The following is a 27,205-nucleotide window of genomic DNA, read 5'->3' on the forward strand; positions in this document are numbered from 1 at the left end:
AGAGAGAGAGAGAGAGAGAGAGAGAGAGAGAGAGCATCCTTTCACATACACATAGGCTGGGTTCAGACGAAGGTGCCGGTGGTAATAGGTGAACAACTTGAAGACCAGGCATTTGAGCAAATGGAGGGCCAACGCACTCACTGTTTCTGCACAGCCCGCAAATTTCGTTGAAAAAAATCATTGCAATCCACGGAGGATGCACATGTGATAGCCCTGCCGCTTTCTTTGCCTCCGGCTCATTTGAACCCGGCGATAGAAAGATAGAGCACTCGCACTCTCTGTTGCCTGCTATGGCCCCCACCCTGCGCACAGAGACCTTGCCATGCCCCCACATGGAGAGAGAGAGAGAGAGAGAGAGAGAGAGAGAGAGAGAGGTTGCAATACCCGATTCATCTTCTCCCTTATCCCATTAGCTCTCTACCACAACAATACAACTCGTCACACATGGGCAAAAGCAGTCATCTGCTTTGTGTTTCATCAATGCCTCTACATGCTTCTCTCCCTTATGAGTGCTTATTACCTCGTTCAGCCAATGAGAACTTAAAAGATTCTTTTCTATGATTCTTTTTTGTCTTTGTAATGAGTATCTCTGCTCTCCAACCCATCAAAACAATAGAAAATTTTACATTTTTTAAGGATATATTTTTTTCTTTTTCACCAACAAAAAGGGAACACATCACGATGGCCTTAGCCCTTTGGGCAGGCCAAAAAGAGGTGTCAAATAGGCCCTAGTGCTTGCTGGGATTTCTCGCGCACTTATGAAAATGAGCACATAGACTAGATAGATACAATGAGCAGATAGATACAAGATGGCTGCTCTACAGATTGTGGGAAGCCTGGCGCCGGGCGCTGCTCCTGCTCTCTCTCTTCTGCGACCCCGACGTCTATCAACTTCATCCTCTATTCTCCTTCCCCGGCAATGGGCCCCTTCGCCCACTCGCATGGGGCTCAAAGTTGTACATACTTATGACGCCTCCTTTGAGCTGAAGCCCGAGGTCTCTCTCTCTCTCTCTCTCTCTCTCTCTCTCTCGCGCTTGTACAGTTTTTCAGTCACATTTTCTGTTGAATAAACTCATACCTTTTTTTTTGCCTTATAGTGTGAAGAGATGCTCCACACTTTACTAGATTCTCCCACATTCAGAAGGCAGGTATACAAAATTATTTGTTTTACATCTGTCACGCTGCTGGAGTGGTGCTTTACTTTTTTTCATTGTGCCCATGTAGGTGTCAGGGCAAGCACCTGAAACAAATACAAGCTTCGAGTATGAGTTCACTGGCGAGCTTTTTCAACCAGTTCCTTGGAGTGTAACCACCAGACATGGCATGCCACAGGTTCTTGTCATTCTACCCTTCCTTATTTACAACATGAGGATTAAGGGTTAATGATTCAGTGTTGTATTTGGTCTTGCTAGCGATAAGAACTTAGTCCATATAGTCTCTTTAGGGTCTTTCAAATGAACAAGGGGGAATGCTGTTTTGGCTTGTTGGTGGAGATGATGCATTTAAACTTGGCAATTGAAGTGAGTAAAAGTAAGAAATGTGTTAACTTGTCAGGTGCAGCGGAAGGGTTTAAGGATTTTAGCTCAGATCTAGAACTTCGCCCAAACACAAGGTTACTTTACTTCACTTAAAAGAATCAACACAATGGAAGAGAGAGAGAAGAGAGGCGACATTGCATGCTGGGTCCCAACCACCCTCAAGGGCCTCCATGTTTTGTTGCGAGAGCAAGTACTTAATTTAATTACTTGCACAATGCTGAGACAATGGATAAATGCTGAATACTGAAAGCTTCATCCTGATGCAAAAACCCTGGGCTGAACTAATGCAAAAACGTTGATGATGCTCGGGTGCTGGCGACGGAAATGCTTAGGTGTTGTGGATGCTAGATGCCCCTGTGTGTATCGGGTTTTAATCTCCTAAGAATTGAAGGCCAAGTGACTTTTTAATAGGTTTTTAGCCATTTGCCCTACCTACTTTTTATAAATGTCATGTCAAAGTCATTTGTTAATAAATGACTTAAGTGTATGCCTATATCTTGTAGTATGCAAGTGAGGGTATGCAACTATGACTTGCTTGATCATGTACGTCCTGCTAGAGGCTCACAAAGTGCTAGGTTAGATCGTAAGCTATACTAACTAAGGTTGATGTTGACCTGTAGCAATAGCATGTCCATGTAGCTCAAGTGCAATGCGCACGTGACATAACTGGAGGTAGACCAGGAGAACTAAGAATCGAGGCAGGCGTAGTAGTTTTGACCGGGTTCAAGGAAGTCATTGAGCGATGGATATGCTTGATGGTGCTGTTTATTTTCAGCAATCTCTTGACCCTTTTATGGTCACTGTCCATGCCATTGGATCTAGAGTTCCAAAACCTAAGCACTAGTGTATGGATGTCCCTTGACGTCTACAAGGATTGAATATGTGCCATAGCATTGGAGATGGTAGTACTACCATTTTGTCGGGAAGATCATTGGTACCTTTTACAATCAAAGTATAATTGTTTTAGCTTGTTATGTGGAGTAGGCTCCTAAGATTTTCAAGAAATCACAAAACATATAAAAGCAAATGAGAGGCCCAAGTGAAGGGTTGAAATCCTAGAAAATAATAGGTTAGTGCATAGTTAGCTGAAAGTCAGCAAATGCAATGGTACTATTAAAGAAGTTGGCATCCCCCCCCCTCTCTCTCTCTCTCTCTCAATGTTTGATCTGATTACAAAGTGTGGCCTACCATATAGGAGAATGGGCGGCATGTGACATAGTTGCACTTAAGATCTTTAGAGGCCATGGATTGGTAGAGCGGTAAGAGATTAGTGTACTGATGGTAGCACTAAGAGTACTATCATTGTGTCCCCTATGTCAATGACCACTTTATTTGTGTCCTTACTCAAGAGACCGTTTTCAATAAGTGGCAAGTCACGTAACAAGGTGCTAAATCACTGCAACAATTCTGAAATTGAATGGAAAACAACAAATGTGAACGTGAAACACACTGCAGACAAGAGACACAGAGTGGTGGATTTCCGCTCTTAGGAGTTCATTCTGAGAAGCCTCGGCCTCTGAATTAGACATCTTTGATAGTATTTCTTATTTCATTGACCAAGAGTCGAAGATACAAGTGGCGGAGCGTACTCACTCTCCCTATGAGTCATCAATGTAATTGCAATATGAAGAGTAGTGGCACCCTGGCCTCGGCACTGGTCCATAAAGCTCAAAAGCGACTTTTAAAAACCACTACTTATTTTTACACGTGTGAATTGTTTTTGTGGGCGTCTAGGTTTTAGCGGTTGTTGGTGGACTTAGCACCAACTTTTGTATGTGATGCTTTTTGGCCAAGGGCCTTTGTAAGTGTGCTTTCCACATTGCAGATTAGCTTGGTAGCAGATTGCAGAGTGGACTCCTTGGCATTTGTACTAATACAAAAAGAGGTACTGAGAGGGGTGCGAGACTCTGGAGACTGGGGCAGTGCATCTAGGAATGGAACTCCGCCACTTTGTGTTGTGACTACTTTGATTTTGAAGTTCAAAGTGTAAAAGTTTTTAGTTTTGTTCGTGTGTTGTTGTGAGAATGTTTAGCTGAAGTGATTGATGGTGAATGCTCAGGATTAGTGCTCAGTGTGTACTCAAGGTTTCTTTTACTTCATGAGAGAGGTGTTCAATAAACTAGAGGAGACCAGAGAAAGATACCGACTGAAGGTTCTGTGAGTGATAGTGGATGGGTTCCCAAAGCCCCCTCCGAGGCCCCCCCCTCTCTCTCACATGAGGGGTATATGCTTAGATTGCACAAATGTTGATACAATGGTCCTAGATGCGGAGATGCTAATGGGATCTTGCTCTAGATGTTTCGATTTGAGAAGCTAAGGGTTGAAAAGCAAAATGCTACTTGAATTGATGAGATCTACAATTTGACGAGGCTATGGTTGATATGAATAATCCTCCTAGAAATCAATCTAGGTATCTGTGCTTGCACGTAATCTGTGCGTATGGTCTCGAGGATATTAAACCTCATATGTCCTCCTGCGTAGGGTATGTCCAAATTATAGAGCATTAATCTCATGTGAGGATGTCTTCCTTTAGCAAACAGAGTCTGCCATCTCACTAGAGAAGGTTTCTTGTTCCGGGCCTTTGGTCAAGGTAGGCCGACCGTTCCGATCCGAAGATTTGTTGTGCATTGCGGCACGTCTTTCCGCATTCTCCTTCTGTGGGTGTAACCACTAGCAATGTTTTCTTTACGCCAATCGACGTCTCCTCCGTGTGGAGGTCATCAAGAATTGTTCAGATCCGTACGTACGTCTTGAAACAACCTTGTGAGATACTGATGCGAAGGGGCACTGATGCTACTGAAGCTGTGTACTGGCCATTGAGGGGTCTTATGTCAACGACGAGGTACTGTTGGGGTCTATGTCGACGACGACGATGTCAAGGCTGAAATCTGAAAACGCTAGGTACTTCTGTTGTGGATCTGCTACTGTGGCGGTTCTACGGGGCTGATCTACAACCATCGATGCATGCGAGGTGAGAATGCAAAAATGCTAGCCGGCTAAATCTGATTCTGCAAAAATGTTGGCTGGTTTGTGCTGAAACTGAAAACGCTAGGCTGATCTGGGCGTTGATGGGCGATGCGGCAAGGATATGCAACTGGGCAGGGTGCGGTACGGCGAGGTTCACGGCTGATCTGAAAACGCTGATGTCTAAATCTGAAAACGCTGATCTGCTAGCCGGCTAAATCTGATTCTGCAAAAATGTTGGCTGGTTTGTGCTGAAACTGAAAACGCTAGGCTGATCTGGGCGTTGATGGGCGATGCGGCAAGGATATGCAACTGGGCAGGGTGCGGTACGGCGAGGTTCACGGCTGATCTGAAAACGCTGATGTCTATGGCTGAAAATGTCACGTGACACATCCCAACCCTATGTGTCCGTGGACAAGCTACACCACGGTAGGGTTCAGTCAGTCAGATCAAGTTAGATTAGTAGTGATCTGGCACTTTTGTGAGTCTATTCGTAGACCGTGCATGCCCAGTCACTTAGCATAGATGCATATCCTCCGGTTGCACACAGCATGATCATCAGGATTCCCATCAGAATCCATTAGCATCAGTTAGGGGAATTTTCCAGTGCATTTAGTCTATTTTCCTATTTATTGGGATTTTCACTCATTATTTTTAAGTGACTTTCCTACAAAAGTAGGTAGGGCAATTTTGCTAAGTTAATATATAAGCAAACCAAAGTTCACACTTTCTGGCAGAAGAGGCAGCTGGAGCTTCCCGCTCAACAGGCAACTTCTCAGCAATACCCCCCTGCAGCACCATCGCCAGCAGATACAGCTTACCCAGCGTTTTTGCAGATCTAGGCCTTCTAGCGTTTTTGGCTAGCGTTTTTGGTTATCTCAGCCTTTGCATTTTGAATAAGCATCCCAGCCTTGCAGACCCCCCATTGGCGATCCCAAGAAGTAGCAGAATTAGCAGATTCCTCATCATTGCTAGCGTTTTTCCACATCAGCCATCAGCGTTTTTGCTTGCAGATTCAGATCAGCAGTAGCGTTTTTGGCAAGGGAAAAGCAACATCAGCGTTTTTGATTCTCAGCCCTTGACGCAGAAGATACACACAGTTTTCAGCCCTAGACACAGTAGTAGATTCCCCCCAAGTTGGTTGTAGATGATCCCCCATTTTCAGCCATAAAAACGCAGCCAAAACAGTCATTTTCAGCCACCGAAACAGTCCCCGAATTCAGCGATTAGAAGATCCCAGATTTCAGCCATCAAGTCGTCGTCGTCATCACCGTCGTCGCCATCGGCATAGTCCAATTTGCATCTGTCTATTGCATACGCATTGTACACCTTTGTGCAATCAAGAAATAGACCACTCTCGCCGACGAGAGTGGGGCCTTCGGAGGAGCGTTTTACAACCTCTCAGGTGTCGTATCTCTTCTCTCTCCTTCTCTCAGTCTCATTCACTTGCACGCACAATATCCACTCACTTTGTTCGTGATCATAGCACTCTACAAGACGGAAAGCTCTCTCTTTCCCTAAAGAACTAAAAGGAACCTTGAGCAATAAAGATCACTAATCTTGAGAAAATCCAACATTCATTCCGCTGCACCTAACATTGGTATCAGAGCTTTGGAAGTGTTCTGCATTACTCAAGGAAAGAACCACAAGAACCACAAGAACCACAAGAAATTTTTTTTCTTGTTGCGATCGCACGAACCCAAGTTTACTTGGGCGTGGCGATTCCTAATCGTGTTTTGTTGAAGAGTGACAGGAATCCCAAGAAAGAAGGGCTTGTCCAGCCTCCCCTTGTATCTCTTTTCACTCATTGCGAGCGGACCGTACACTTAGCGGCCGGCCAATCAACGTGAGGTGGGAAAAAGCAACCTTGGTGTGAGCGCAAGGCCACCAAGGGGTGCGCCCGCAGAAAAGGGTAGAACTCGGGTGAAGAGAAGATCCTTCTCAACGCGATTTGCAAGCGAAAGAACACCTCAAGAACCTCAAGAACCCAAGTTCCTCGTGGACTTAAGAACCCAAGACCCCAAGAACCCACAAGAACCCACGATTGCAGAATGGTCATCACTCGAAGCGGAATGGATACTTCGCTTGGAGGTGATGAGCATGAGAGAGGCGAAGAAGAATTTTCCACACCAGAAGGTTTTTCTGACCCTTCCCCATCTACGACAAGGATTGCACTAACTCTTATGGAGGCTTTCGACAAAAGGATGATGCACAGGAAGTTCGAAAGCAAAGAAAGAATATCAACCATAGATTGCAAATACCAAGAAAGAATGACAGCCATAGCGCGTGAGCACGAGCAAGCACGCTTGGAAGCCAAAGCAAGAGAAGCAGAATTTGATCGAGCGAACAAAGCAAGACAAGCAGAATTCTATCGCGAGAACAAAGCACGAATGCAAGAGATGTTGCGACTCTTTTCTCAAGTGTCGACACCGATACAAGAGATTCGGAAAAAGAAGACTCTCTCAGTCTCTTCTTCTCCAAAGCATGATACACAGGATTTGCATGATTGTGTGAAGCATGATGATGATTTGCATGATGATTTGAATGGCAATGATAAGCATGATGATTTGGATGCCAATGATTTGCATAATGATTTGGATGACAATGACAAGCATGATGATTTGCAGGATCAAGATGTGATCTTCTTGCAAATCATCATGGTTGTGAGAAATCACATTTTGATCATGCAAATCATCATGCTTTGTCATTATTATGCAATTCATCACGCTTATCCTGTGTGTTGTGCTTTGGAGAAGAAAAGACTGAGAGTCTCCTTCTCCTGATCCTTTGCAATTTGTGCCTACACATTAGAAAAAAGTCGGAACAACACTTGCATGTGTTGGGCTCTCGTGCTTCACGCTCTTTGCGCTTGCGATCCAATTCTGCGATGCGTTCTTCGGCCGCTAAGCATGCTTGCTCGCGCTCACGCTCTATGACTGCCATTCTTTCTTCGTATTCACGATCTATGGCTGCCATTCTTTCTTCGGCCGCCAAGCAGGCTTGCTCATGCTCACTCGCAATAGTTGCCTTTCTATCTTCGCTTTCTAACTTCCTGTCCATCATCATCTTGTCAAAAGCCTCCATAGGAGTTAGTGCTATCCTTTGCGTAGATGGGGAAGGGGGAGGGTTGGAAAAACCTCCTGGTGGGGAAAACTCTTCTTCGCCACTCCCATGCTCATCACCTCCATGCGAAGTATCCATTCCGCTTCGGGTAATGACCATCCACTGAAGTCGTGGTTCTTAAGTTCACGAGGAACTTGGGTTCTTGTGGGTCTTGGGTTCTTGAGTCTTGAGGTTCTTGAGGTTCTTCTTTAGCTTGCAATTTGTGTTAGAGAAGGATTTTCTCTTACCCAAGCTCTTCTCTTTCTCGTGGGCGCATCCCTTGGCACCCTTGCACTCACACCAAGGTTGCTTTTTCCCACCTCACGTCGATTGGCCGGCTGCTAAGTGCACGGTCCACTCTCAATGAGTGAAAAGAGAAACAAGGGGAGTTTGGACAAGCCCTTCTTTCTTGGGTTTCCTGTCACTCTTCAGAAACACGATTAGGAATCGACACGCCCAAGAGGACTTGGGTTACATGCGACCGCAACAAGCAAAAAAATTATGTGGTTCTTTCCTTGAGTGAAACAGAACACTGCCAAAGCTCTGATACCAATGTAAGGTGCAGCGGAAGTGAATGTTGAACTTTGCTCAAGATGAGTGCTCCGAACTGTCTCAAGGTTCGTTTTACTTACGGAAGGGAGAGCCTTCCGTTCTTTTAGTGAGAGAGTGCAAATGATCACAAACAAAGTGGGTAAACACTGTGCATGAAAGTACTGAGACTGAGAGATAGAGAGAGAATAATACGACACCAGAATGTTGTCAAACCCCTCCCGAAGGTCCCACTCTCTATGGCGAGAGCGGTCTACTATTGATTGCACAAATCTCTACAATGAATTGGACTTGCCGACGATGTCGACGACGATGAGAAGGACGACGAGACGGGGCTGAAATCTGGAAATCTTTTTCTGCTTAATTCTGACTCTATGTCGGTGACGATGGCGATCACGACGATGCAACGATGGCGCGCTGAAAATGCAGATGCTGAAATCTGCGTTTGCCGGGCTGAAACTGCAAACTTCGATGGATCTGACCGTGCGGCGAGGATCTGTTGCGGGAAGGTGGGATCTGCGAGGTTCGGGACTTGTTCTGCGGTGAGTCCATGCTGAAAACTGAAAGCGCTGGCGTTCTTTTGGGTTCTGTCGCGATGGAACTGCAATACACTTGTCTGTCATGTTGCTCCAAAAACACTAGGGGTTGTGCTATCCTGTTGTTGCCAGCTTGCCTTGCAAATGCAAAACCGTAGGCTACTTGTTGTGTTCTGCTACTGCCGGGCTGATCTGCAATGCAAAAACGCCAGGGCTGATTGTGGATGAAAACGCTAGGCCTTTGCAGATGCAAAAACGCTAGGTTTGCTGATGGGGGGAATCCTGCTAAGAAGGTGCCCGTTGAACAAATGTTCTTGTTGCAATAAGAAGTGAAAAATGTCAAAAATCGGGAAAATAGGTCTATGCATTGAAAAAATGCTCTTGATGGGTTTTGACTGTAATCATGATCATGTTGTGTGCAACTAAAGGATATGCATCTACTCTAAGTGTCTGGGCATGCACGGTCTGCAAACAGACTCACAAAAGTGCCATAACTGAACTGAACCCATGTCATAAAGTAGCTTGTCCACACACACATAGGGTTAGATGTGCACGTGACAATCGCTTACGTGAGCCGATTGTTCTCAATGCCAGAATTGACAACGTAGATTTATGAGAAAGAGCTTTTGGCGATTATCCATGCTCTTACTCAGTGGCGACATTATCTACTCGGAGCGGATTTTACTGTCTTCACAGACCATCAGAGTTTACACTACTTCTTTTCACAAAAGCAGCTATCGGAAAAGCAGATGCGGTGGGCGTACATCTTGTCACAGTTTCACTTCCAGATTGGTCATGTGTAGGGACAGAAGAATTTGGTGGCAGATGTTGTGTCTCGAAAGCCGTTGGTTCTGGCTTTTTCCACGATTCATCATAGGATCTTCGAGGATATGGTCGATCAGTATGCCACAGATACAGATTTTGCAGATATTTTCACTCGGATATGGAATGGGGAGATAGTAGCGGGATATTCCATTCGGGATGGCTACTTGATGAGGAAAACCATGTTGTGCGTTACACAGCCGTTGAGAGAAAAGGTTATGACCGAATGCCACTGTCCACCTTTTATGGGTCACCGCGACATTGCTACCACCTTGAAAGGGGTAGAGAGATACTTCTTTTGGCTGAGACTCAAGAAGGATGTGGACGAGTTTGTGCGCAGATGCTTGCTATGCCAGAAGGTCAAGTTTGACAGGCATAAAGCACAAGGATGTTATTGCAATGGATTTCATTTTTATCTCCCAAAAACACAGAGTGGTCACGATGGTATCTGGACTGTTATTGACAGATTTAGCAAATAGGCTCATTTCATTCCAGTGAAGAAAACAGTCAAGCCGGATCACATAGCGAGACTGTTTGTGGCCCAGATATTGAGATTACATGGCATGTCCGAGACGATTGTCTCCGACAGGGACCCCAGATTTACAAGTTTGTTTTGGAAGGCTATTTGGGAGAACATAGGCATGCGGTTGCAGTTCTCGTCATCTTTCCACCCGCAGATTGACGAGCAATCTGAGATTGCCAATTCATTGGTACTAGATTTATTGAAGTCTTACATCTCGGATTAGAAGACTCAATGGGAAAAGTATTTACTTTTGGTGGAATTTGCCTACAATAACACGATACACTCTTCGACGGGGAAGGCGCCATGTGAGATTATTGAAGGTGCTACGAAGGTTCCACCCTTCCTAAGCACGAAAGATAAGATTTTTGAAGCCGATGAGTACACGCGCGACTTGGACACGGCTTTTGCCAAGGTCCACAAGGCTTTGCAGAAATCTCAAGAAAGACAGAAAAAGGCAGCAGATCGCCATCGTCGCGATTTGAAATTGAAGGAGAACGATTGGGTGCGCTTATGTTTTGAGAAGGCATGCCTAAGAAAGAAAAAGGGAAAGGAGAGGCATTTTCCAAAGCTTAGTATGCGATACTACGTACCTTTCCAGATCTCCGAAAAGATAAATGATGTCTCCTTTAGACTGAAGCTGCCCGAAACTTGGAGGATTCACAATGCTTTTCATGTGAGTCTCCTGAAGCCTTTTAAAGGCGATGCGCCCGAAGATGGGGGAGCCTGATCAGCAACCTGAAGTGGAAGAAAACGAGGAGATCCTTGTTCCAGAAGAGATATTGGCACATAAAGATAGAAAGATTAAGGGTAAAGCAATAAGGCGGTTCTTGGTTAAATTCAAGAACTATCTTGCATTGGATGCGAAGTGGATGGAGGAGGAGGATCTAGCAGATACTCCTCAGATTGTCAATCTTTACCTTGAAGCTTTTGGTTTAGCATAGTCTATTCCAAATGGAAACCTGAACTCAACTTGGTCGACTAAAGTCATCGATGTCTCTTTGAGTTTCGGGGATACTGTGAGCTGACTATATTCTGCTGTATGACTTTATGAACTAGAATTCCCGATAATATGATATTGATTTCTTCTTGAGGAGTTTAAGTGCAGGAACTAATAGACGAAATGATTGCAGCATTTTGGTCTGAATGATCTTGATAGACATGGTTGCAATAGGGATTAGTCAATCGGGCATCTTTGAGGTCCTGAGTGGATCTAGATGCGATTGCTAATTGCGCTGCTGATTAATCATGGTCTGAGATCCGAATGAATGTGATTTGTCATGTGATGTCCTATGATGTCAAGTGATGTCCTGTGATGTCGTGTGATGTGACTGTCGATTGGTACATGTGCTAGATGTGTGTTCCTGTAAGGTGCAGTGGAAGTGAATGTTGAACTTTGCTCAAGATGAGTGCTCCGAACTGTGCTCAAGGTTCCTTTTACTTACGGAAGGGAGAGCCTTCTGTTCCTTTAGTGAGAGTGTGCAATGGACACAAACAAAGTGGTGAACATTGTGAATGAAGGTGCTGAGACTGAGAGATAGAGAGAGAAGAATACGACACCAGAATGTTGTCAAACCCTCCTGCGAAGGCCCCACTCTCTATGGCGAGAGCGGTCTATTTATGATTGCACAAATCTCTACAATGCTTGGACTTGCCGACGATGAGGACGACGACGAGACGGTCTGAAATTTGAAAATGCTAAGGGCTGAAATCTGCAAATCTTTATCTGCTGAATTCTGACTCTATGTTGGTGACGATGTCGATGATGACGGTACGACGACGACGCGCTGAAAACGCAGATGCTGAAATCTGCGTTTTCCGGGCTGAATCTGCAAACTTCGCGGGATCTGACCGTGCGGCGAGGATCTACTGCTGGAAGGTGAGATCTACGAGGTTCGGGGGTTCTACTGTGGGTATTGAGTGCTGAAAACTGAAGACGTTGATGCTAACTGAGGTCTTGTCGCAAAGATATGCAAAAACGCTGAGGTGTCTTGCAGCTGCAAAACCGCTAGGGCTGAAAATCTTTTGTTGCAGTGGAAATCTGCGAACTGCTGTAGAATCTGCTAACGCTAGGGGATCTGCTGTCTTGTGGTCGCCGGGGTTGCTTTGCAATGCAAAAACGCCAAGGCTGATCTGGAACTAAAAACGCTGGCCTCTGTTGTTGGGCAAAAACGTTAGGCCTCTGTGGTGGTCCTGCTGAGAAGTTGCCTGTTGAGCAAGGTGCTTTTGCTGCCTCTTCTACCAGAAAGTGCTAGCGCTAGGTTTTTGTAACTTAGCAAAATTGCCCTACCTAGTTTCCAACAAAAGTCACTTAAAAATAATATGTGAAAAATGTCAAAAATAGGAAAAATAGGTCTATGCACTGTAAAAATGCTCCTGATGGGTTTTGATGGAAATCTAATGATCATGTTGTGTGCAACTAGAGGATATGCACCTACTCTAAGTGTCTGGATATGCACGGTCTGCGAACAAACTCACAAAAGTGCCAGATCACTTCCTATTCTAGACTGACTTGACTGAACCGAACCATGGTCATGTTGTAGTTTGTCCACGGATACATAGGGTTGGATGTGTCACGTGACATCCCCTCCTTTTCAAAGTGAGGTACTGGTACCGATTTGTATGGAATCGAGGGAGATCTCCAACAGCGTCTGGAATCTTGGAAAGGACTCTTCGCCGGCCCACTCTGAAGCGTGGGTCATGCCAAACTTGAACTTCATAAAGCTTTGCAATGCTTGCTTCTTTGGGCTGTGCCGAAAGCGACACAAAGTCTTCTGAGTCTCCTTCAATGCTTCCACTTCTGCTATCGACGTAGGTCCACCTTCTTCAAAAATATCCGAGGCTGAAAATTCCTGAAACCACTTCCAACACAAAAACATGAACATATCCATGTAAAGTGACTGGAAAAAATTTAATCTTCTTAAAAGACTGTGCATGCAATGCAGATGAACAAATAGACGGAGTGCCAAACGTTCACCACACACACTCAAAAAATGAGATCGAATCTTGTCTTGCTGATCTAAATCAATCAACTGTGGCAATTCACAACGGAAATGCCCATGCTTGGTGCTCATACTTTCTTGTGCTCTTTCTATGAATGTCATGCCAAGGAAAAGACATGGAATGTGACTTCCTTAAATGCATACCTTTCAGCTTTTCATGAGAAATCCGCATATATCCGTGCTCATTCATGAGTGAATCATGCTCAACGTACAATATGGCATGCCTTTGGAAAGGGATCACATAAAGACGCTGACTAAAATACAGGAAACGATCATGAATGAAACACTCGAACAATGCTTGCTGACTAATCATGCGAACACATAGTACTACCTGTGGGGGATCGGGGTTCTTTGGACCTAGGCTCGAGAGCCAAGATTGGTTCTTCGTGTTTGATCGAATCTTCCTGTGGGGGTTCTGTGGACCTCGAGTCGAGAGCCAAGATCAGTTCTTCGTGATTGATCGAATCTGCAATGAGGTTAGCTTCACTAGAGAAAGTATCAACTAACACATCATCCTTGTGAACAATCACATCATCTTCTTGCAAATCATAATGCTTGTGAAAAATTACATCTTGATCATGCAAATCATCACGTTTATCATTATCATGCAAATCATGTCTGCCGTTCTTTGGAAAAGACGAGACTGAGAGAGTTCATGTTTATCATTATCATGCAAATTATGTCTGCCATTCTTTGGAAAAGACGAGACTGAGAGAGTCTCCTTCTCCTGAATCTCTTGCATCTGTGCCAGCTCTTGAGAGAAGAGTCGCAACATCTAGTTCATGTGTCGGTCGTTCATTGCTTTTCTTGCTTTGTTCTCGCGATCAAATTTTGCTTCTCTTTCGTCGCGTTCACGTGCTATGGCTGCCATTCTTTCTTCATACTTACAATCAATTTTTGCTTTTCTTGCTTCGCGTTCTAACTTTCTTGCTTCGCGTTCTAACTTGTTGTCCATAAACATCTGCTCCAACTCATCTATAGGATCTGGTGCAATCCTTGGTGTAGATGGGGAAGGGGGAGGGTCGGAAAAACCTCTTGGTTGGGAAAACTCTTCTTCGCCACTCCCATGCTCACCACCTCCAAGCGAAGTATCCATTTCGCTTCAAGTGATGACCATCCACTGAAGTCTTGGGTTCTTGTGGTCTTGGGTTCTTAAGTTCACGAGGAACTTGGGTTCTTGTTGGTCTTGGGTTCTTGGGTTCTTGAGGTTCTTGTGGGTCTTGGGTTCTTGGGTTCCTGAGGTTCTTGAGGTCCTGTGTCACGAGGACGTGGCAATTGCTAACTTGAGTTGTTGGTTTCTTTCCGATGATTTTTGTTTAATTTTTGGGACCCTCTTTTTGAAGTTGCAAATGAACGGACATTGCGTGGCCAGTGTGAAACGGCCGACGGCCGAGAGTTTCACCCCCAGTCGAGAAGGGCAGGTCACCACGAGTTGGTCGGGCTAATCGGCACTGGAATCCGAGCAGTAAAAGGGTGTCTAGGCTCAATTCAAAGTCATTTAGGCCCCTTGCAACACTTATAAGTTGGTGGGTACTAGGGAATTAACTCAAAAGAGGCAAACTGGACACATGGCGGCTCCACATGTACTTGCCAGGCCTGCAAGAAGAGGAGGCGCCCATTTCAAGAGAGGGGGCTGATTTTTACTTCAATGTGTGTGCTACAGTGTGTGAGTAGTGGGTGCAAGTGATCACAGCTTTAATGGAAAGCTTGCCTTCTCCCTTGCTCTATGTAGCTCGACGATTTTCTCTCGCGCATCTCTCTCTCCCCTTTGCACATATGGTAATGCCCCTCTAGTTGGGCTTCTCAGATGACCATGTACAATTATGGGGTTTTATGCGTGTTTGCCAAGGCAAGAGCCTTTTGTACAGGAACCGGATTAGCTAATTTCTAATCCCCTTCAGGTACGCACAGTTCCATCGCGAAGGAATGCGAAAACGGAGAGTTTTCTCGCGTGAAAACTCGTCCAATTTACAGGGGAACTGTCCCATTGCGTGCGAGAGCACCTGAGACATGTGTAGGCGTGCTCGTTCCGCTCGAAACGGTCCAAAACAGAGAAGTACAGCCTGCTGTGTTTTTCTGCAGGTTTAGGGTTTTGCACCTAAACTACAGGGAATTGCTAGGGGAGCCTCGGAAAGGCCTTGGGATGCGTGTACAGGGCAGTAGTCACCTAAAAGTGGCAAAACAGAAAATTACAGCATGCTGAAATTGACCTGCAGCTCACTGGAAAGCTTCCATACTGCCAGGGAAAGTGTCCTTGACGTGTACTTTTGACCTACAGGGATATTTGTGTCGTTATGTTGGCGAAATTGGGTCAAAAACCTGCATCCACAGCCATTGGCAGGTTTGGACAGCTTGGTGAGAGCTAGGTGCAAGGGTTCGGATTGTTTATTTTGTCAGGGGAGCTTCAGGAAAGCATTGGGTGCTTGTACATGCCATTTTGGAGAGATTTCCCGTGAGGAATCTCGTCTAATTCAAGGGGCAAGTGACCCTACAAGTGCGAGAGCTCGAGGGCTACCCAGAAAAGTGATCGGCACGTGGATCAGAGCGCAAAATAGAGGATTCAGCGAGCTGCAATTTCTCACTAGGTTTTGCAAAGCGCTCTAAAGTGCGTGGAAAGTCAATGTTTGCTTGGAATTTTGTACGTGGAGACTTCTACTGTGGTTATGTTGCCGAAATCGGGTTGGAGTAGAGGAATTTCAACCCGATAAAAGTGGGACATCTTGTGGAAGTTTACAGGTTTTTTTCAAGTATAATAATAATAAAGAAATACCGAAAGGGGCGCCAGTCTTTTGGGCCAACAGGGTGTCGTTGTCTGCTTGGTAGCGCTCTAGCTACCAGGCCCTGTTTTGTCTTGAATTGTTGAATTCCAGTCACAGGCTTATTCGTGAAATTTCTCTATGTGTCTAAAGTAAACTAAAGAATTTCGGATGAAAGCCAAAGCCTAGCGCCCCATGGGCCGATTTTAAGGTTTCGTTGCCGGGACAGCATCACTTCTTCCTCAAGAAGTGAGCCTCGGTTGTTTTGGGTACAGACACAGAGTACAAGAACTTGGAATTACACTATGACAGACACGATGAATGACACCAAGGAAGAGGGTTCCTCTTCACAGGACAGACAGGAAATCCGCATGTTCGCCTTGCCAAAAAGTCGTCAAATTAGGGCTGATTTTCTGCTGCGTTTTTAGGGTTTGCAAGTATGAACCAAGATGAGATAGGTGGTAGATTGGCCACTAGATCTCGTGCGGGAGTGATGTGGGTCTGCTAGGTGACACGCTGCTTACCGATTCTTTGAGGCGATTGCTTGGATTCTATGATGCATTGGTAAATCATCTTGAAATTTGAGCTTACTTGGTCGTGGATGGTACATCACAGTGTTGTGGAATTATGCTCGTTTGCAGAGGCAAGAGCCTTTTGCACACGTAAAAGTTAAGGGACAGGTTGCAAAGATGCTACTTGGTGAAGTTCAAGAACTATCCACCTATGGATGCAAAGTGGATGGAAGAGCATGAACTGTCAGAGTCACCAAATGTATTGCAGCTTTACCTTGAGGCCTTTGGCTTACAGCCTATGTATGCCCCAACCCAACGTCTGCATAGGAGGGGTAATGATAGAGCTAGCACATCAAATGTACTCATGGATTCAGTGCAATAGCAGTGTGCAGTTTGACAAAAGTATGAAGGTCTCAGTAAGTCATTTGTACACATGTTTTGATAGTCTTTCTTGCGGATACATGCGATGATAAAAGGGTGCTTACCACACAAGATCATCTATGGCATGTATATATGGCACGCAATTGAGGACGTGGCAATTGCTAACTTGAGTTGTTGGTTTCTTTCCGATGATTTTTGTTTAATTTTTGGGACCCTCTTTTTGAAGTTGCAAATGAGCGGATATTGTGTGGCCAATGTGAAACAGCCGATGACCGAGAGTTTCACCCGCAGTCGGGAAGGGCAGGTCACTACGAGTTGGTCGGGCTAATCGGCACTTGAATCTGAGCAGTAAAAGGGTGTCTAGGTTCAGTTCAAAGTCATTTAGGCCCCTCGCGACACTTATAAGTTGGTGGGTACTAGGGAATTAACTCAAAAGAGTCAAACTGGACACATGGCGGCTCCACATGTACTTGACTTGCCAAGTCTGCAAGAAGAGGAGGCGCCCATTTCAAGAGGGGCAGATTTTTGCTTCAATGTGTGTGCTACAGTGTGTGAGAGTAGCGGGTGCAGGTGATCACAGCTTCAATGGAAAGCTTGCCTTCTCCCTTGCTCTATGTAGCGCGACGATTTTCTCTCGCGCATCTCTCTCTCCCCTTTGCACATATGGTAATGCCCCTCTAGTTGGGCTTCTCAGATGACCATGTACAGTTATGGGGGTTTTATGTGCGTTTGCCAAGGCAAGAGAGCCTTTTGTACAGGAACCGGATTAGCTAATTGCTAATCCTCTTCAGGTACGCACAGTTCCATCGCGAAGGAATGCGAGAACGGAGAGTTTTCTCGCGTGAAAACTCGTCCAATTTGCAGGGAAACTGTCCCATTGCGTGCGGGAGCACCTCAGACACGCGTAGGCGTGCTCGCTCCGCTCGAAACGGTCCAAAACAGAGAATTACAGCCTGCAGTGTTTTTTTGCAGGTTTAGGGTTTTGCACCTAAATTGCAGGGAATTGCCACGAGAGCCTCGGAAAGGCCTTGGGATGCGTGTACAGGGCAGTAGGCACCTAAAAGTGGCAAAACAGAAAATTACAGCTTGCTGAAATTGACCTGCAGCTCACTGGAAAGCTTCCATACCGCAAGGGAAAGTGTCCTTGATGTGTACTTTTGACCTACAAGGATATTTGCGTTGTTATGTTGGCGAAATAGGGTTAAAAACCTGCAATTACAGCCATGGGCAGGTTTGGACAGCTTGGTGAGGGCTAGGTGCAAGGGTTCGGATCGTTTATTTTGTCACGGGAGCCTCGGAAAGCATTGGGTGCTTGTACATGCCATTTTGGAGAGATTTCCCGAGAGGAATCTCGTCTAATTCAAGGGGCAAGTGACCCTACAGGTGCGAGAGCTCGAGGGCTACCCAGAAAAGTGATCGGCATGCGGATCGGAGCGCAAAACAAAGAATTCAACGAGCTTTTTTTACCAGGTTTTGCAAAGCGCTCTAAAGTGCGTGGAAAGTCAATGTTTGCTTGGAATTTTGTACGTGGAGACTTCTACTATGGTTATGTTGCCGAAATCGGGTTGGAGTAGAGGAATTTCAGCCCAATAAAAGTGGGACATCTTGTGGAAGCTTATAGGTTTTTCTCAAGTATAATAATAATAAAGAAATACCGGAACGGGCGCCAGTCTTTTGGGCCAACAGGGTGTCGTTGTCTGCTTGGTAGCGCTTTAGTTACCAAGCCGTGTTTTGTCTTGAAGTGTTGAATTCCAGTCACAAGCTTACTCGTGAAGTTTCTCTGTGTGTCTAAAGTAAAGTAAAGAATTTTGGGTGAAAGCCAAAGCCTACCGCCCCACGGGCCGGTTTCATTCTGCTTTCGCTTGCAATCTGTGTTAAAGAAGGATCTTCTCTTCACCCGAGTTCTGCTCTTTTCCGCGGGCACACCCCTTGGCGGCCTTGCGCTCACACCAAGGTTGCTTTTTCCCGCCTCACGTCGATTGGCCGGCCGCTAAGTGCACGGTCCCCTCTTAATGGGTGAAAAGAGGCACAAGGGGAGGTTGGACAAGCCCTTCTTTCTTGGGTTTCCTGTCACTCTTCAAAAACACGATTAGGAATCGACACGCCCAAAAGATCTTGGGTAACGTGCGACCGCAACAAGCAAATTTTTTTTTTGTGGTTCTTTCCTTGAGTGATACAGAACACTGCCAAAGCTCTGGTACCAATGTAAGGTGCAACAGAAGTGAATGTTGGACTTTGCTCAAGATGAGTGCTCTGAACTCTGCTCAAGGTTCCTTTTACTTACGGAAGGGAGAGCCTTCCGTTCCTTTAGTGAGAGAGTGCAATGGACACAAACAAAGTGGTGAACACTGTGAATGAAGGTGTTGAGACTGAGAGATAGAGAGAGAAGAATATGACACCAGAATGTTGTTAAACCCTCCTCCGAAGGCTCCACTCTCTATGGCGAGAGCGGTCTACTTATGATTGCACAAATCTCTACAATGCTTGGACTTGCCGATGATGTCGACGACGACGAGACGGGCTGAAATCTGAAAATGCGAAGGGCTGAAATCTGCAAATCTTTATCTGCTGAATTCTTACTCTATGTCGGTGACGATGTAGATGTCGACGGTACGACGACGACGCACTGAAAACACAGATGCTAAATCTGCAAACTTCGCGGGATCTGATCGTGCGGCGAGGATCCGCTGCGGGAAGGTGAGGTCTACGAGCTTCGGGGGTTCTACTACGGGTACTGACTGCTGAAAACTGAAAACACTGATGCTAACTCAGGTCTTGTCGCGAAGATTTGCAAAAACGCTGAGGTGTCTTGTAGATGCAAAAATACTAGGGCTGAAAATCTTCTACTGCGGTGGAAATCTGCTAATTGCTGTAGAATCTGCTAACGCTAGGTGATCTGCTGTCTTGTGGTCGTCGGGGTTGCTTTGCAATGCAAAAACGCCAAGGCTGACTTGGAACTTAAAACTCTAGCCTCTGCTGTTGGGCAAAAACGCTAGGCCTCTGTGGTGGTCCTGTTGAGAAGTTGCCTGTTGAGCAAGGTGCTCCTGTTGCCTCTTCTACCAGAGAGTGCTAGCGCTAGGTTTCTATATATACAAACTTAGCAAAATTGCCCTACCTAGTTTCCAACAAAAGTCACTTAAAAATGATAAGTGAAAAATGTCAAAAATAGCGCAAATAGGTCTATGCACTGTAAAAATGCTTATGATGGGTTTTGATGGAAATCTGATGATCATGCTATGTGCAACTAGAGGATATGCACCTACTCTTAAGTGTCTGGACATGCACGGTTTGCAAACAAACTCACAAAAGTTCCAGATCACTTCCTATTCTAGACTGACTTGACTGAACAGAACCCTGGTCATGCTGTAGCTTGTCCACGGACACATAGGGTTGGATGTGTCACGTGACAGTTCCTATTGCGTCGGTACTAACAGTCAGTGTCTGCTAAGACAGTTTATGGCTTCTGTCTGTTTTGCAGGCGTAATCGAGGGCGATTACAATGCTTTCAAGAGGGGGGTATGTCACAAACTGGTGACGTGGCCCACTGTACACACATGGCTGCCCACTGTACACACACCTACCCCTAGGCACGGATAGTCCCGCGGGAAAACCCTATTGAAATGTTGACGTGGCATTGCCGTGCGGCTCTCCGAGATTCACGGCGAAAAACGTGGTGCATCTTGCGGACAGCCAGCCACGTGGTAGCACGTAGGGATGGCAGCTTTTGGGCCAGTTTTAGGCTATGCAATTGCTACGCAAAAGAGAGAGAGAGAGAGAGAGAGAGAGAGAGAGAGAGAGAGAGAGAGAGAGAGAGAGAGAGAGAGAGAGCTTTTGAAGCACTGCTTAATTTTTAAAAGGCTTTTAACTTTGAAGCTTTTGAGGCTCTGCTTTTGGCATCCCTTGTAATCTCTTTATAAGTGTGGTCAGGCTCCCCACTTCTCAGAGCATCTGGACACAGAGTCTGAGAGAGAGCCTCCCACTCCCTTGTACTTTGAGTTGCAGATTAATACAAAAAGAAAAATACGGAAAGGGGCGCTAGTCTTTGGGGCCAATATCACGGAACTCTGCCGGGGGCCAGTGTCGAATCAACTGTGAACTGTGAACTGTTTTGAAGTCAATTCTTGTGGGGTCGCGGTAAAATCTTGACTTGGAGTGTCCAAGTTTGTTACAGAAATTGCCATTTGTAAAGGCGACTTCAAACTGCTGAATGAAAGCGGTAGCTTTCGGGACATCTTCCCTTGCGTGAAAAGTATTGATACTTGATTGGTGTGTTCTTAGGTCTGGAGACCTTCTATAGATCCTTCCAAGATCGTTGAGGCTTCTTGGATATAGTTCTAGACATTGTAATCATGGTATTTTGTAAGAAAGGTGTGACCATACTATAAATGATAGAAAGAGTTCTTTTGGTCTTCTCTCGCACAGGAATAGTAGAACTTGGTTCACTTCTGCGTTTTGAAGGATCTTGAGCATTTTGCTCCTTGGATTCTCTAGGTTCTTGAGCATCATGCCTATGTCGCCTTCTCATAGAATCACATGTCTTGTCAACTTCCTGTAGAGAGAACTTTTTTTTTACCAACTTTGTGAGCTTTTCTCGCAGGACTCAGGGTTCCGCATGCTTGCTTCTCTCTTGGCTTGTTATGGCTAATCCGGCTCTAGTTCCCCAAAGCGCTTTTCTTTTGCAGAGGTTCATGCCTTCCTCTGCTCCTAGTGCCTCGTGTAGAGGGAGTACACCTGCAAACAAATACTCAAAGATCAAAACATGAAAAACATTACTTGTGAGGTCTCAACATTTGAAACGCAACTCGATTCTTGAAAAGCAACTTTCCGGAAGAGATCTCTTTACACACTCAACCGTAGCTGTGAAGACTACCTTGTACTTAGCCTCACAACTGGAAGTGGCCACAGTAGGTTGCTTCTAGCTCAACCATGATATGCATGAATTGTCGAGCATGAAACAAAAACCGCTTGTGGACACTCGCGTGTCAAAACAACCAGCCCAATTTGAGTCCGAAAAAGCATGTAAATCTAGCGGCAATGATTCCCTTTTGGGATAAAACAAGCCAAGATGTAGAGTGCCACTAAGGAGCAAAAAATCCTCTTGACAGCCTGCCAATGCTTAAGACCCTGGGCTATGCATAAATCTGCTGACTTGTGAGATTGCAAACTGAATATCTGGCCTTGTGTTGCATACATAAATAAGGCATCCAACAACAGTTTTGTAAAGAGTGACATCGGTAGGATCACGAGCATCATGAAGACTCAATTTCAAACCTGTTTCTATGGGAGTGGCAATAGGTTTGCTATCTTCAAGTCCAAACTTACATAGCAATGTCTCTATGTAACTTGTTTGACACAAGGCAATACCACCATCACACTGCTTAAACTGTATGTCCAAGTAATGATGCAACAGCCCCAAATCTTTCACCTTGAAAGTAGCATTCAAATCAGCTTTAAATTCAACAATATTTGCCTCATTTGGACCAGTGATCAGCAAATCATCCACATGTAGTACAACAATGAGAAGTGCATCGCCCTCACGCTTTACATACAAGGTGCTTTTTGTTGGACTGTTACAAAAGCCTCGTTTGACCAAATGAGTGTCAACTTTCTCATACCAAGCACGAAGATTGCTTCAACCCATACAAAGCTTTCTTGCATTTGCACACTTTATCTTCTTGCCCTTTAATGACAAAACCGCGAGGTTGCATTACACAAACTTCATCAAATATGTCACCGTTCAAGAAAGGAGTAACAATATCTGATTGATGTACATCCCATTCAAAATGAGCTACCAATGCACATAGAAAACGCATAGTAGTCATACCACATGTGGGATCAAAAGTCTCTTTGTAATCTATACCTTTCTGTTGTGCATAACCTTTTGCACAAGTCGAGCATTGTAGTGATCAGTCTCACCATCCGGCTTACGTTTCAACTTGTAAACCCACTTTGTACCAATGGCCTTTTGCCAGGAGGCAAATCACATAAAGTCCATGTGTCATTTTCTACAAAAGCTTCATAGTTTGACTGCATGGCATCATACAAGTAACCAAGGGTGGTCAGGCATAAAACTGTCATGCCAACTGGGTAGACCTGAGGTACACACAACTGCAACTGCTACTTACACTGCCAACTGTTGCTGCACATGAGACCTCTGGCAAAAATTAGGAAACCACCAAGCAAGCACAAGGACGAGAGATGTAGATCTCCTCCTGGCAAAGGTTGTAAAGCCCCGAGGATGACGGGATCTAGCATTGCCGCTCCTGGTGCATGGGGATCAGACTGCAATGAGGATGTGGAAGGGCAATTGTGTGCCTGACTGGATGCCCCTCCTGCTGCACACATCTCCATCGTCTGCTCCTGGTGTTTTGCCCAAAAATGCCAGAATGGGTGCTGCCCAAAAATGCTGGGCTGCTCCCTTCTGCATGCTGCCAGCTTCCCCAAAAACGCTGAGGTGAGGGTTGCCCAAAATTCTGGGCTGCCCCCCCTCCTACCCTCTGGCGACCAGCAATGAACTGCCCCCTAGGGCCCCTAAGGGAGGGCACCCCGGACTGGGGCTGATCTGCACACACTTGGAAGTGACCCCCTCCCCCTGCCTGACTATATAGGCCAATAGGCTGGCTGCCCTACCCACACCTCCAGCCCCACGACCCTGGTAAATGAGGGAAAATAGGGGGAGAATGGGAAAGGGGGCATTGGATGCCCATGAGGCCGCACAAGGGAAAAATGTGCCAAGGCCGGGGAATAATATTTCCAGCCTGCAGGACTACAGGAGACCATGGAACCAAGCCAAAACCCGAGCTAAACATGGCTAAAAACAACTCGACATGAGAAACCTACCTCACACTGGCCGGGCATAGCCACAAAACAGCCCTCACTCCCTAACACCTGTCCCTGGGAGAAACTGGGACCAACTGGGCGAATCCAGAGAGATGCCTGAACTCTAACAGACCATGTTATATGTGTTGAGAATTATTGGAAAAACAAGGAGAGTAAGTTGGTCACCCCTGGTGACCTGAGGTTTATTGAAGGATATTGCAATTTAAGCCCGCCTGTGGGAGATGTTTTACTTTTCTTTTGAGGTCAAGGAAATGATTCTATCCTTTGTTGGGGCTAATCATGTGCTAGTCATGGCAAAAAGTTGATACGTTTGGATTGACTGCAATCTGATTTGTTCTCTTGAAACTAACGAGCTAAACATTTTACTACTACATTGCTTGATGGCTTGAAATTTTGTTTATAGAATTTTTCAAATTTCAGGAATTTGAAAAGTACTTCAACCACCCGGAGTATGCCATTGTAAATGTTCCTCCAAACTTCATGTTTAAAGCCAAGGTTGGGATTATTGTGATTGATCAGTTTGTGTGTATTCTATGTCTTTGTATTATATTTGTCACTTTTTTGGGATGCTATATATATCAACATTCATGGTGCTTTGCTCACAGATTTTTAGGCCATCCAGATTGTGTGCTGTTTTTAAGAAAGTTGTAAGAGAACAGCCTGAAGTCTAGTGCAGTGTTGTGGACGTGAGGCCACATACGATGCTTCGTGCAGAATTTTTACAAGAAGCTTACTTTTTGGTGAGAATCATTGATCATTTCTCATTGGCTGGTTATCCAATGTAGCAAATGTTTGGATTTTAACCGCGACCGCACACCATTTGAAAGCTGCACAGTTCAAAGAGTCAATTACACGAGTCATTTTGAGACCAACCCCTTGCAGAGCTCTTGGTCAGTATGTCAAATGTATTTTCTTTGGTTTAGTGTCGATGGCACCGTTTGTGGTTTGCCATGTGAGCAATTTGCCCACTGTCTAGTATGCTGTGAATATTATAGGAAGGGAAATGTAATACATGAAAATAACTTTTAGTCCTTTTTATTTTCGATTTATGACACTCAATTTATTTGCAGAGTATGTAACAGCTTTGAACTCTGAACAAATGCTTTGTAACTCTATTCTGTCTTTTGAAGGAGAAAATAACTCTCATTTCTGAAAGAAATTAGTCTGTTTAAGAGCTTAGGGACACTCTTACTGCACTTGCATCTTGCGTTGGAGCATGTGAAGGTTCGTGTTACAAAAGCTTATTTTACAACATAGAAGTACTTGAAAATTGTTACCGAATATGCTACCCCTCAGAAGTACTTGAAAGTTGTTACCAAATATGCTACCCCTTATCAAGGAGCATCAACTAACAGGTAAGAGAATCACTACAAGAAGCACAGGAGTACATATACTCTAAAGATGTGTCTTGAAAGATCCAATCCAGAATAGATGGCCACCTCGAAATGAACCATTCGATCCAAATCATCTGCTGCATTCAAACCTCAATTCTAAAAAACCAATTGATCTGAGCAACCTTTCAGACGAAATAAGGCACCTTGTATTTAGCTTTGTCCCTTTCTTATCATCTTCAGGTATTGCAAAGTGTGAGGGATGCCAGATTATGGCATCGACAGTTTTGATGTCAGATGCGTGAGCTTGATTTCAACTCTCATCCTTACAAGAGCGCAAGTGTAGGTAGGCAACATAGCAACATTGCTATAAACACGATCATGCATGTTGGTAGAGGATGTGCATAATTCGTAATCCATGTTCACAGTGGCTTCCCTGATTACTTTCTGTTTTGGGTGAAAATATCATTATCAAATTGTTTATTAGTAAAAAAGATCCTCCTTGATGACTAAGTAGCATTGAGGGGATGTGATGACGTAGACATAAGCCTCTGGGAGAGCTCTCCTACGCACCATATCCGTACATGCCCTGTGTACTCCATGGTCTCAATTCTATAGCTGGCTTGAAAGTCGAGCTATTGAATGACATTCTAAAAGAAGGGGCTAGCAATTTGAGGTCCCCAAAATATTGTCACATTCGTGTAACACCAGATAGGTAGAGGAGATTGGGAAATTCATGAGCTAAGTTTATAAGAGAAGTGCTGCCTCAATGAATGTGTGGCAGTAACTATTCGTCTTGTAGCACTTTATTGTCAAAAATATGTGTGGCAAACTTCCATCAAATTGAATGTTCCTTGAGTGCAGACTGGACATAAGCTTGAGGGCTCTTTGCATGTGAGCGGCTACGGCCCTCCCGCTTCAGGCGCATGGGCAACATCCATGCTGGTGACTGTGAGAACTCATCTTGTTTTGTCATGGATGAGGCCATTGATGTGCTTTACATCCATCCCTGCAAGCAAGCTTATGAATGGTGGGCTTGAGGGGGCCCTGATTATTGTTGGCCCCTTCCTTTTGAAGACCTTTGCTGTGCACGGACAACTTGCCATGAACACAAACAACTGAGCATCCCTTCTGATTACATTGGGCCAAACTTAAATTCCCCCTAACCAACCCCCCCCCCCCCCTTTTAATCTATATTAAAAAAAAAACCTACCTAAAATGCCTCAAACTGTTTGGTAGCTATTATGTTTGAAAAGGGAAGAGAAGAGTAGTTTTAAAGCAATATCAAGAGACCTCAAAGATCGCCCCCTCGAATCTTCAACTCACAAGTCTCTTTAAAAACAGAAAAGTGGGCCTTGTGACCTTTTACCTTACAGAATTTCGACCAAATGGTCCACGTACAAGAAATATGAATACGGGAATAATCTTGCAAGATAACAAATATACCAAAATCTCTCTCTGCCTCTAGGAGTGTAGTGAACCCTCGAAATCGAGTGCTGGTTACAAATCTTGAGCTTCTCTCTCTCTCTCTCTCTCTCAAACATACACACACACACACACCCACCCACCCAAGTGTGATAGATTGGTTATGCCATTTCCCTCTTGAATAACAGGTCTTGAGTTCAATATGCATTAGAAAGATATTTGAGGTCTCTTGGGATAGTTTTCTAGGACGTTAAAATTCTCTTCTTCTTCTTCTCTCCGCATCTCTCCGCATGCACATATGCACATGTGGGAGTGCACAAAATTTAACAAAACTATCTAAAATACTACCTAGAACAATCGGTGAAGCTACGGATTGTTTTAGGAAGCTAAAGCTCTAAAGTTAAAATAGTATGTGCTGCCACTAATTTGTTTTAGGTAGGTGCCTAAAACTATAGAATAATGGCTACCTCGAATAATGGCTAAAATGGCTACCTAAAACTATACCTAAAATAGGCCATTCCCCGAAATCACTGCGACCGGCGGGGAGCCGGGAGCCATGGCGGGAGCAATGATTACGAGGGAATGGTCCGTCACAGGGAATGGTCACTGACGGACCATTCCCGGCCGTCAAACGTCCAGGGGAGGAGGGCCGTCAACAATGTAGGTTACAATGCCGTCAACGGTGCAAATTAATGCAGGCCGTTTAGAACAGTGCAGGGGGGAAACCTGAAGGAGGGGATCACGCTGTGAATGATCACCACTGATCACTGTCTGTAGGAAGCCTGACTGACTGTTAATATGGCGGGCAGGCGGGCGGAGGCAGCTAGTCATCTTCAGTCCACATGGGTGATTTGTGTAGCATTTAAAAGGTTGCCACGAGCGCTCTCAAGGAGGTTGACCTCGCTACCAGCGTCCTCTTCGATCCTA

At 45.0% G+C, this 27,205-nt stretch overlaps 1 protein-coding gene across 1 annotated transcript; it reads left to right on the forward strand.

The window, feature by feature from the left end:
* Positions 1 to 743: 743 nt before the first annotated feature.
* LOC147455823 (uncharacterized) lies at positions 744 to 25,993 on the forward strand. The gene is made up of 8 exons (XM_086514469.1): positions 744 to 995; positions 1,098 to 1,148; positions 1,225 to 1,332; positions 23,943 to 24,017; positions 24,128 to 24,169; positions 24,237 to 24,262; positions 24,350 to 24,416; positions 25,718 to 25,993. Exons 1-8 carry the CDS (start codon positions 810 to 812, stop codon positions 25,973 to 25,975), a joined length of 813 nt encoding a protein of 270 aa, XP_086370595.1. The 5' UTR covers positions 744 to 809; the 3' UTR covers positions 25,976 to 25,993.
* Positions 25,994 to 27,205: the final 1,212 nt, after the last annotated feature.

The sequence above is a fragment of the Adiantum capillus-veneris genome, chromosome 6, assembly GCF_014529385.1.
Source record: "Adiantum capillus-veneris isolate H3 chromosome 6, ASM1452938v2, whole genome shotgun sequence".
Lineage (NCBI taxonomy): Eukaryota > Viridiplantae > Streptophyta > Polypodiopsida > Polypodiales > Pteridaceae > Adiantum > Adiantum capillus-veneris.